The sequence below is a fragment of the Triticum dicoccoides genome, chromosome 3B, assembly GCF_002162155.2.
Source record: "Triticum dicoccoides isolate Atlit2015 ecotype Zavitan chromosome 3B, WEW_v2.0, whole genome shotgun sequence".
In the NCBI taxonomy this organism is placed as follows: Eukaryota; Viridiplantae; Streptophyta; class Magnoliopsida; order Poales; family Poaceae; genus Triticum; species Triticum dicoccoides.
The window spans coordinates 814,914,473-814,926,239 of NC_041385.1; the positions used below are offsets into that span (position 1 = coordinate 814,914,473).

The following is an 11,767-nucleotide window of genomic DNA, read 5'->3' on the forward strand; positions in this document are numbered from 1 at the left end:
TGTTGATCAACGAGCTAGTCAACTAGAGGCTCACTAGGGACATGTTGGTGTCTGTTATTCACACATGTATTACAATTTCCGGATAACACAATTATAGCATGAATAAAGACAATTATCATGAACAAGGAAATATAATAATAATGCTTTTATTATTGCCTCTAGGGCATATTTCCAACACTAATGGCGCACATGTAGTGCGCCATTAGTAGCCAAAACAGGTGCGCCATTAGTAGGCCTTTTCCTAGTAGTGAGAACGCCGCCCGCATCCAACACTACGATGACCAGTGCTCACTGCCGTCGGCGCACAACAACGACTAGAGGTACGCCTTTTAGGAAGGGCGTACCTTCCCCGATGTCATGGCCGCGTGTCGCGCCCAGCTCGGTCTGCAAGAAGGCGACCGGGTTTCGCCGCCTAGGCCACGACTCGATCCATGATGGGGGCCAGGCCCACATCCTCAGGAGGCGGCGCCGGTGCCAGCAGCAGCAGGGGCCTCCCATGCCGGAAAATCCTACTTGCCGCTCATTGCGGCAAGTAGTCGACGCTTCGCACAGGGCAGGTGCGAGGGAGTGACCGAGTAGGCCGGCTCGTTTAGCGTTACAGCAGACACCGGTTTGGGGAACCTTCTATGATGTTTCCAGCCGGTTTTTCCCGATTTTGGGAACCTTCTAGAAGGTTCCTGAACCGGCTTTTTCTTTTTCAGTTTCTTTTCCGTTTTTCGTTTTTCTATTTCTCTTCTTTTTCTTTTTTCTTTTTTTCTGTTTCTCTTCTTTTTCTTTTTTCTTTTTTTCTGTTTCTTTTCTGTTTCCTTTTTTATTTTCCTTTTTTTTTGTTTTCAAGTTTATTTTCAAAAAAATTCCGAATTTCAATTTTTTTCCTGTTTTTCAGATTTTGTTCAAAAATTCAAAAAATGTTCCCATTTCACAAAATTTGTTCATAAATTCAAAAAATGTTCCTGTTTGCAAATTTTTGTTCCGAATTTTCAGAAAATGTTCCTGTTTTCTCAAAAATTGTTTGAATTATTTTTGTTCATTTTTTGAGAAATTTGAAAAATAATGGCATGGATTTCAAAAAATGACTGTTTTCAAAAAATTGTTCACAAATTTCAAAAAAATGTTCTTATTTTTCAAATTTTTGTTCATGTATTAAAAAATGTTCTTGTTTTTCATTTTTTTCAAAAAATGTTCTTATTTTTTAAATCATGTTCAGTTTATGCAGCTGAAAAATGTTCACCTGTATAAAAAATGTTCGCACTTTCAAAAAATGTTCGAAGCATTAGAAAAAAGTTTCCGTTTCAACTGTTTGGTCATGTATATAAAAAATGTTCTCCTTTTAAAAATTGTTCTCAGTTAAGAAAAATTGTTTTGAATTTAAAATGTTGTCCCCATTTTAAAATTTTGTTCACCAATTCCAAAAAAATTAAGTTTTCAAAAAATGTTCTGGAAAATGTTCATATTTCCAAAAATGTTATAAAATTTTGGAAAATGATCGATTTTTAAATGAATTGTTCAAAATTTTGGAAGATGTTCCATTTTTTCGAGTTTTGTTTACAAATTTGAAAAATGTTCCAGAATTTGAAATATTCTTCGTAGTTTAAAAAGATGATGAGAAATTTATAAATTTATTAGCGTTTCTTAATTTATTCGTAACTTCAATAAAACGTTTGAAATTTCTAACATTGTTTGTAATTTACTAAGTAATGTTCAGTTTCCGCCACTGAAGAAAGTTCTTTTAAGTTACTTCTGCTCAGTATGTTAAGAACATTCTCCTGGCGTACTGGTTAACCCAATACATGCACAAGCAGCTGGTCTAGAAGAGTTCGAATCCCAGCTCCCGTTTCATATTATTTTTGTCCATTTTTCGCCAGACAACTCGCTTCAGTTCAACTCGAATGGGCCGGCCTAGTTGCCGCGCGCCCTGTGTGAAAGGACGGCTACTTGCCGCAGAACGCGGCGAATAGGAGCTCCCTCCCATGCCCTCGGTGTATATGCAGGTATGCCAACGGCCACTACAAAAAGTCGTCGGGTATGCTGGTCATCGACCAGAACTCAATGGGCTAAAAAAATAATTTACCCGTGGTATGCTTATCTTTGGGTTCACTGAATGTGAATAATGGGTCTGGTATGATGGGTGCTTGCATAAATGAATAGTTGGAGTGGCAGCTCACCGAACCGGCCGATGTGTGCTTCTTAAGATTTTCTAGATGTGACTTCACCTTTGACCGTATATTTTAGAACTACACAACCAAAAATCGTGACACCTCATGAACATGACTTGCTTGTCGTTAGCCGCCCGAATTCAATATTTAATCGTACACACCAATTCACACCCGCTATTAATTATTGGGCAATCATTGAGCATTCCAAGTACTTGGAGTTGTTGATTACTCAGTTTTGCCCATTTCTTTCTCTTGTTTTCCAGCTTGGCTGTTGACTAATCTCTCCTTTTCCCTAGCAAGGGATCTGGCATCCAATTTTGCCAACTACTTGCATCATTTTTTCTGCAAAAAATAGATCTCTTCATTGCAGGCTTGTTCCCTTCCCACAATCCGACTTGCATCCTTGCCTACTGCGACACCTGAAAGCTCTCTCCTCTTTCAGAGTCTGCATTCAAGTTCCACCCTTGCATGTTGCATCCCATCAAATTTACAATCCCTAGCTTTCTAGTGCTTTACAAAATAGTGAGCTCTTGTTGCACTTTTCTTCTATGTTGAAATAATACCATACTATTTTTTGTGTGCTTTTGTATCTTTGTGTGATTTTTGATGGAACGGCTGAATAAGTGTCGTCTTTCTTGTGCTATTTCAGAGAGAGCACGAAAAATTAGAAGGAACTCCTCGACTCTTATTTTCATTCGGTACCCAGATCTTCTCCACTTCCTCTTTCCTCTATCCAGTCTCCAAGGGGACATAAGGAAATCTTGATGTATCTTCTAGAAAGAGGAAATTGCAGATAAAACTTGCTCTTCATGAAGCAACTTATGGAAACAGGAGATCCACAGTAAGTACTACTCAAATAATATGTGTTTCCCCTTTTCCATGGTATAATAATCTTTTTATTACTTGAAATTTCTCAGTATTCTGCGTTGTTTCCAGAATTGCAACTGGGCGGTAGCTGAATTCGTACACTGCATCTTTGAGCTTGGAATCTATTTAATTTCCCGCCCAGTGATCAGGTAATTCTATTTTTTCTTACTGTTGAATGTGGATGACTAAATCTGGTGATAGTACTTGATTTTACACTGCTTTGTCACTGATACTCTCTATATCTGATAAATTTATTTGCAGGCCATTTTTCTTGGCATATACTGGGACACGCCAATTCTATTGCAATATTCTGATTGTGGTTTTCTTTAAATTTGTGGCAACAATGCCAGGCAACTTGGGCAGTTGGTTCGGTCCTACTGTTAGCACGGTCATAACTCCACTCAAAGATGTTTTCTTCACACATGCAATGTATTGCTTCAACACTGGCAAAAATGTGAGAGATCATAATAGGGCTACTAAAACTTTGATTGGCATACAAAAAGGCGTCCAAGGTGAGATCGAAGCTGGTATCCAGAATGGCTTGATGGCAACAAATGAAGCAAACTTTTGGCTGGAAAGGGCAAATAAAGCTATATCTGAAGAAGAGAGAAACCATCAACTATATGACAATAGGTGCGCAATATTTGCTTGTTGCTCCTTAAATTGCTGGGCGAACTATAAAATTGGTAAGAGAGCAGCTGAGAAGCTGCCTGATGTGGACGCATGTGTCAATAATATACCCAGAAATGTTACAGAAAATCGACCGCCACCTTTTGTCATAGATATCCCTGTCCAGTTTGCTCAACTGCCAAGTCATGAGAAGGTCCTCCTGAGTGCTCAGAAATGCATTGAGGATGATCGAGTCGGAATGATTGGATTATGGGGTCCAGATGGAACTGAGAACACGCATCTTCTCAGGAAGATCAACAACTCCTTTATTGGAGACTCTACATATTTTGTTATCTTTGTGACGGCCTCCAAAGAATGCTCAGTAGACAAGATTCAAGATCAAATCATACAACGGCTTGAAATAGGACTGTATGATGATGTGGCATGTAAAGCCTCCAACCTATCTAAACTACTCAGGACAAGAAACTTTCTTGTGTTGGTGGACGACCTTTATGAGAAGCTAGACCTTCTAGAAGTTGGCATTCCATTTCCTCTTGGTATCGTGGGAGAACTTAAGAGGAAAGTGGTAATCACGTCACGATCAGAAACTGTATGTAATCAAATGGATGTGAGTAAATACATAGAAGTGCCTGCTTTGGAAGAGATTGAAGCACGCATGCTGTTTGCACAAACTCTTGGTCAGGAAGATATAGATTCTGATCCGCAGATCGGGCCACTGGCAAATGATCTCTTAAAGGAACTAAAAGGTCTGCCATCATACTTGATACATTTTGGGAAGCTAATGCTAGGTAAAAGCAATCCAGAGGAGTGGGAAGATGTCATTCGTACAGTAAAGAAATCGAACCTTCAACAGAAAGACCCAATTTTGGTAAGTGTATTGTATACATCAAAGCTGATTTTTTTTTATGTATTTATATCTGGTCCTAATGGTTTTTTGTAGTGTTTCTTAACATTCGTATTTCTTTCCTTTAAGGCCCGACGGACATTCAGAAATCTTGAGGATGCCTCCAACAACTTGGTTGCAAGGAGCAATGATGTCCGTCGCAGGATTGAGGCTGCTGAGCGGGAGTGCATGACATCCACGAATGAGGTTGACAGATGGCTTGTAAAAACGGCTACCATCAATTCTGATGTGCAGATAATCTTTGAGGGAAACAAGTTGAAGAAGGATGTTACTATGGAGGCAATTGAGAAGCTTTCTGAGGTCCAAGAATGTCTCAGAGCTTGTCCTGAAATTGTTGCAGTCGAGTCACTGTCGCCTCCTACCCAAGAGATACCCGGTCCATCTATGTCATTGTCTTCCGACAACCATAACCTTCAAAAGGCTCTTCAGTTCATTAGTGATGACCCTGTGGGAATGATTGGAATATGGGGTCCAGGAGGAGTCGGGAAAACATATCTTCTGAATAATATTAATAACTCGATTGCTGCTGCTAGAGGCATGTGCTTTAATGTTATCTTTGTGACGGCCTCCAAGGGGTGTTCAGTGGAAAGTATCCAAGGAGATTTTCTGAAGAAGCTCGGAATGAAAGAAAATGGCGATGTGGAGTCTCGACGCCAAAAGATTTGTAATTTCCTGAAAAACAGAAGCTTTCTTGTACTGTTGGACGACCTTTGGGATGAAATTGATCTGCAAGCAGTTGGTGTACCTTATCCCCTTGGAATTGTAAACCAATTCAAGAGAAAAGTGGTACTCACAACAAGATTAAGAAAAGTTTTGGGGGAAATGGAGGTGAGACAGGAGTTAAAAGTCGCTTGTCTGCAGGAGGACGAGGCATGGCAATTATTTCAAGAAAAAGTCGGCCAAGAAACTCTTTCTTCTAGTCCTCGTATTGAAGCCCTTGCAAGAGAACTTGTAAATGAACTGAAGGGTTTGCCATTAGCTTTAACAGTTATTGGAAGAGCCATGTATGGCAAAGAAGATCCGAGTCGATGGGAATCTGCCGTGAGACATATGCAACTATCACGTTGTGAGAAAGATGATCGTGAGCCTATGACAAAAATCTTCAAACAGCTCAAATTTAGTTATGATTGTCTACGAAACAACACCTTGAGAAATTCTTTTTTGACTTGCGCACTATGGCCAGAAGATTGGAAGATTCCCAAAGTTGAGCTCGCTCGGAGTTGGATGGGCTTAGGTCTAGTGACCTATGTTTTCAAGGCGTCGCCTAGGCGACGCCTAGGCGTCAGAGCGCTCGCGAACGTCAAGGCGTCGCCGTCGCTTTAGTTTTTTGTCTAAGGCGTCCGCCTTGTGCTGTTGAGGCGTCCAAGGCGTCGCCTAGGCGTCCAAGGCGCCGCTTTGCTTGATTTTGGACGCCCTGGACATGCGCGGGCAGGTTGAGCGGGAACCAGCAGCTGGCGCGCGCCAGAAAGAGGAATTGGCGGGAGGGAAGAGAAATTGGGCGGGAGAGAGGGGGTAAACAGAGGCAGGAGAGAGAGGGGAACACACCTGTGACTCCAAATCGAGGGGAAAAGAGAGAGGAGCTCTCTCCTCTCAGTCTCTCACGCCGCCGGCCCAGATCCGTTCCTCCTCCGCCGGCCTCCCCCTGTCCGGCCAAGCTCCTCCTCCGCAGGCCCTTCCCCTCTCCGGCCAAGATCCATCTCCGCCGGCCATCCCCCTCTCCGGCCAAGCTCCTCGGCCGCCGGCAGCCCTCTCCCAAGGTACGGCTCCTCTCTGCCTCTCTTTTCCCCTCACCTGCCCATGTTTTCTGATGGTGCTGCTGCTTGTGCCTCACTGCTTTGCCTCTAAGCTAGCCCTCTGTTTAGTATATGCATGTGTAGATGTGGTGCTGTGCCTCTGCCCTCTGCCCACTGCCCTCTATTATAGTAGTGTTAGCTGCAAGTTGTGATTAAAATAGATGCTGATTGTCCTTGTTAGCTGATTAGAATAGTAGGTTAGTGGATCTTCTTTATACTAGCTTATTATTAGAATAGTAGCTGTTTGTCCTCTGTGGCTCTGCCCTCTATGGCTGTATTATATTGTTAATTGTTTGCACTTTGCACTTTGCAGTCCCACAATGGCAGATTCAGGAGCTGATGGGGGTGGTGATGCTTATGATCCAATGAAAGATCCAGAATGCCGGCCACGGAGGTCAAATGATCCAGGCTGGAATTATGGGTATTGGTTGACACCTGGCAACAGCAATAATGTGGTGTGCAATCTTTGTGGCAAGATAACTAAAGGAGGGATCAAGAGACACAAAGAGCATCTTGCTGGCACCGGTGGGGATGCAACGGGTTGTCCAAAGGCTACCACACAGCTTAGGAGGGAGATGTTAGAATATTTGGAAAAGAACAGGAGAAACATAGGACAGCCAGATGATGATGATGATGATGTAGTGGAGGTAGATGTAGCAAGGACAGTTCAAAGCTCCACTAATGAAGCAACAGCTCAATGCTTCGCTACAAGACCAAGTTCAGGGACAGCAGCCAAGAAGAACAAGAAAGCCTTTGCAGTAAAAATATCAGGCAAAAAGTGTCAATCTGTTGCTCTCAAGTCAATTGTTTCCATGCTTAGGAAGAAACCTGAGGATGTTGTCGATGAAAGACGCTCCGGTTGCTCTCAAAGCACCATGGAGTCCAGCACAAAAACACCGGAAGAGAGGCACTATGTGAGTATGCAGTGGGCATTGTTTTTCTATGAGTGTGGCATTCCTTTCAATGTTGCAAGCTGTAGGCAATTCCAGATTGCAATAGAAGCCTCTTGTCAATATGGCCCAGGTTACAAGCCTCCTTCTCCTCATGAGCTGCGAGAGCCATTGCTTAGGGATTGTGTCAAGGAAACAAAAAAGTTGAGGGTGAAGCACGAGGTAGCATGGAAGCAATATGGCTGCACACTAATGTCAGATGGCTGGTCCGATAAAAGGGGACGCCACTTGATCAACTTCCTTGTAAACAGCCCGGCGGGCACTTACTTCTTGGAGTCGGTTGATGCATCAAGTGAATGCCAAGATGCTCGGATGATAGCAGATTTGCTAGAGAAGAGAATCGAGGATGTCGGTAAAGAGTATGTTGTCCAAGTTGTCACCGACAATGGTGCTAACTACAAGGCAGCGGGTAAGATACTAATGGAAAGGATTCCTACACTATATTGGAGTCCATGTGCATGCCATTGCTTGGACCTGATGTTGGAAGATATAGGGAAGCTAAAGCCATTTAAGAGGCCTATTGCACGGGGTAGACGAGTCACCACTTTCATCTATAGGCATGGCAGAATTCTTAGTCTAATGAGGAAGGCAACGGGTGGGCTGGATCTTGTGAGACCCGCAGCCACTCGCTTTGCCACATCCATTCTTGCTCTTAAGAGTTTGGTCAAGCACAAGCAAGCATTGAGGAGTCTATTTACATGTCAAGCATGGGTTGGAAACAAATTGGCCAAAACTGCAGCCGGTTTGAATGTGCAAGACATTGTGCTTTCAGCAGATTGGTGGCATGCAATTGAGGACTGCCTTAGAGCTTCAGGTCCACTACTTCGAGTGCTTAGGGTAGCGGATGGTGATGAGATTCCTGCCATGCCAGAAATGACAGCACTAATGAGGTTTGCAAAGGAGAAGATCAATCAAGGTTTCCCCCACCAAAACAAGCAAGCTTTGCTCAAGAAGATCATTGACATTGTTGACAAACGTTGGGAGAATCAAATGGATCATCCATTATATGGGGCTGCTTTGTTTTTGAACCCTGGAAAATACTTCTCTATTGCTGAGAGTGGTGATGATGCCCTAATTGGGGAGCTAAGAAGTTGTTTTAATGATGTCCTTGCACGAACAGTACTTGATGTCAATACTCGCAACAAGATTGATGCACAAGCCGTTCTCTATGAGGACAAGAGAGGACCCTTTGCTAATCCGATGGCAATCGATAACATGGTCCAGAAAAACCCTCGTAAGTGAACTAAAGTTAATTTCAGCAACAAGCAAGTTAATTTCAGCTTGTTATTTTCTGTACAAAGTATAAACTCCTAATGCATGTGTGTGTTTATTTTACCATTTTAGTTGATTGGTGGCGTTCATATGGTGGTCGGGCAGTTGAGCTACAAAGGTTTGCAAAGCGTACTGTTAGTCTTTGTGCTTCATCATCCGGCTGTGAGAGGAATTGGAGCGCATTTGAACATGTGAGTAACTTCTTTGTCTTTATTTCATCAAGAGAAAGTTAGTTTCAGCAAGTAATCTCAGCAAGTTATTTATTCACTCTATTTGCTATTTGTAGATCCATACCAAGAAAAGGAACCGGTTACAACACCGACTCTTGAATGACAATGTTTTTGTTTCATACAACTGGAAGAACTTGGATAGGTTTCAAAAGAGGCGTGAGAAGATGGGTGGCAATAGCTATGACCCTCTAGTCATTGAGGATTTTGATTGGGGCAATGAGTGGGTTGACCCAACAATACCTCCACCCCAAGGTGCTCGAGGGTGTCCCGATGACATTTCATGGGAGCTTGTTGATGAGGCTGTTGGTGCAAGTTCGTCGCTGCAAGGTCGCAACTTTCCTAGAGCTAGCACCATGGCAAGGGGGGCCTCAAATGTTAATGTCCAGTACCAAAGGCAGCGCAAAAGGGCTGCTCCGTCACCAACATTTCTTCATGAAGATGACGAAGAGGATGACCAAGAACAACAACCAAGTATCCCCAATGGAGAGGATGATGATTCAGACTTTCTTCAAGATGATGTTGATGTGACCGATGATGATGAAGATCCAACTAGTGCTGACCAAAATGGCGAAGACAACACAAATACTACCATCGATGAGTTCGATGATGGCTATTGAGAATTGAGTGTGGCCAGCCTTGCTTATGATCATGTGTTTGCCTGTTTGGAACCTAAATTTATGTTGTGAACTTGTGAACCTAAATTATTGTGTTGTGGACTTAGTTTATGTAATATGTAATGCACTCATGTTTGTCATCTTGTTTTGCACTTGCTCTGTCATCTACTCTGTTTTTTTACCAATGGTGATCTATTAATTAAGTTTAGTTTTAACCATATATGATATATGTTCATCTTTATGCAGATTTCTATTGTGGAAGGCAGAAATGGGAAACAAGATGGGAGGAATGGATGCTATGTGGGCTCAACAACCAGGAAATTCAAGGTATGAATCAGTTACATGTCCACTCATGGCTGCCATATTAGTACCCCTAGCGCCTAATAATAAGTGTCTAAGGCGTCGCCTCGCCTCACGCTTTGAGCGCCTAGGCGTTGAGGCGCCCCCCCAGCGCCTTAAAGCGCCTGGACGCCTTGAAAACATAGCTAGTGACTGAAGATGACATAACAAGTTCCTATAGAAAATCATATAGTATAATAGGCGATCTTCGAGATGCATCTTTGTTAGACAGCTGGGGAAATTGGTATGGTTATGTCAAAGTGCATGATGTGATACGTGATATGGCTTTATGGATCTCCTGTGGCTGTGGTGATGACAATGACAAGTGGTTTGTTCGTGCACGAGTTGACAAACATGAAAATTTGAGCATCCGTTGGAGTAAAGCTGAATATATCTCACTTATGCAGAACAAAATACAGAATTTTACTCCTTCTAACTTTGATCCTTGTCTTGTGAACCTGAGGATGTTATGTCTTCAATCTAATTCTATTGGTTTGGCTGAAAGCATAGCTCAAACGATTGAGAATTTTACTTCACTAAAATATCTGGATTTGAGCAGGAACCGTCTCAAAAGCATACCTGATGAGCTATGTTCCTTGGTAAACCTAGAGCACCTCAATTTGTCACACAATCATCTGATACAGATGCCTCACTGCTTCAGAAATCTCATTAAGCTAAAGTTCTTGTACCTACTGAGCAGCGGCATTGTAAGAATACCGAAGGGGGTCATATTGAACCTTAAAGCATTGGAAGTTATTGACTTGAGGACTTGCCAGGAATCTGGTGGAGGAGGTCCTGGAAACTGTAACCCTGCAGTATTTAGGGAGTTGAGCGCCCTAGCCCATTTGAAAGCAGCTAATATTGAGGCTAGTGGTTTTGTTGAGTATGAATCACTGAGCGGTGCTGCTAACCTCCCCATTAGGTCCTTAAGTCTAATGGGACTCCATGGAAGACCGTCGTTCTGCTTTTCTGATATTTCTTCACTTGGCTTTGTTCAAGGAACCTTGTATGAACTGGATATTCTACTGAGCACGATGGAGCTATTCATAGTAAGAGGCGAGTTGGCACAACTGGACTACCATTTTCCTACTCTGAATAAGATCTTCTTGTTCATGTTGCCAAATCTGAAAGAGATAATGTGGATGGGAAGATCTCCACACTGTGTATTCCCAAGGCTCACATATTTGCACGTAGGTTGCTGCGCCAAGCTAGAGCACGTCTCTTGGGTGATTTATTTGCCTTGCCTTGAACAACTCGAGATAAATTTCTGTAGGAGTATGAAGCGAGCAATTGTGGAGCCAATCCAGCATGGTACATTCCCTTGCCTCAAGCATCTACTTCTTTCACACAACAGTGAGTTGGTCACCATTGGTGATCGTGATGTGATGTTCCCATCCCTAGAGCGGTTGGTAATTCACGATTGTCCAAAGTTGGAAGGGCCTCCTTTTCATAAGCACAGTTTGCCACTCAAGTTGCGGGAATTACAATTTGATAAGGTTGAATACTGGGAGAAGTTGGAATGGGAAGAAGGTGTCAAATCTTTCCTGCAACCCACTCTTAAATTTGGAGACGAAGGTGTCCAATCTATATCCATTCCACCTCCCTCTACACGAAGATATGGATTTAGAGCAACTCCAGCAGAATCGCGAAATCAGAAGCCTCCAAAACCATTTTGGAATTCACTCCATGACCTTATGGAGACTGCCGAGCCTGCGCGCAAACTCAGATTCTCCAAAACGCAGCCTCAATAATTTTTCCCTCTTTGTTTTTGTTTGCATCAACTCAAAATTTGTACTTCTAATTGGCATAGATTTTCTACCAAATATAAGGAAATTATTATAAGTGACTTCTATAGAGGGAAAAAACAACTTCATCTAATAGTCTCACTCTTCACTTTCCCGTGGGTTTAATGTTATATCTTTTATTAGTTCTAATTTCTAAATATTCTGACTTGTGACAAAGCTGAGGGTCGGCCTGCTCCTACTCCCTGAGAGGCGACTAGGGTTCCCCCT

The 11,767-nt window shown here is 42.6% G+C and overlaps 2 protein-coding genes across 2 annotated transcripts; both read left to right on the top strand.

The window, feature by feature from the left end:
* Window positions 1-1,970: 1,970 nt before the first annotated feature.
* LOC119280147 (probable disease resistance protein At1g61300) lies at window positions 1,971-11,566 on the top strand. The gene is made up of 6 exons (XM_037561108.1): window positions 1,971-1,991; window positions 2,950-2,997; window positions 3,093-3,172; window positions 3,285-4,521; window positions 4,627-5,796; window positions 9,902-11,566. Exons 1-6 carry the CDS (start codon window positions 1,971-1,973, stop codon window positions 11,504-11,506), a joined length of 4,161 nt encoding a protein of 1,386 aa, XP_037417005.1. The 3' UTR covers window positions 11,507-11,566.
* On the top strand, window positions 5,878-9,584 carry LOC119278657. Its single transcript, XM_037559992.1, has 4 exons — window positions 5,878-6,314; window positions 6,664-8,534; window positions 8,645-8,763; window positions 8,859-9,584. Exons 2-4 carry the CDS (start codon window positions 6,671-6,673, stop codon window positions 9,417-9,419), a joined length of 2,544 nt encoding a protein of 847 aa, XP_037415889.1. The 5' UTR covers window positions 5,878-6,314; window positions 6,664-6,670; the 3' UTR covers window positions 9,420-9,584.
* Window positions 11,567-11,767: the final 201 nt, after the last annotated feature.

Coding starts and splice junctions, on each gene's coding strand:
- LOC119280147 (XM_037561108.1), top strand. CDS start 1,971: ATGCCCTCGGTGTATATGCAG. Junction 2,998..3,092: donor ATGGAAACAGGAGATCCACA/GTAAGTACTACT, acceptor CGTTGTTTCCAG/AATTGCAACTGGGCGGTAGC. Junction 4,522..4,626: donor AACAGAAAGACCCAATTTTG/GTAAGTGTATTG, acceptor CTTTCCTTTAAG/GCCCGACGGACATTCAGAAA.
- LOC119278657 (XM_037559992.1), top strand. CDS start 6,671: ATGGCAGATTCAGGAGCTGATGGGGGTGGTGATGCTTATGATCCAATG. Junction 8,535..8,644: donor CATGGTCCAGAAAAACCCTC/GTAAGTGAACTA, acceptor TTACCATTTTAG/TTGATTGGTGGCGTTCATAT. Junction 8,764..8,858: donor ATTGGAGCGCATTTGAACAT/GTGAGTAACTTC, acceptor TGCTATTTGTAG/ATCCATACCAAGAAAAGGAA.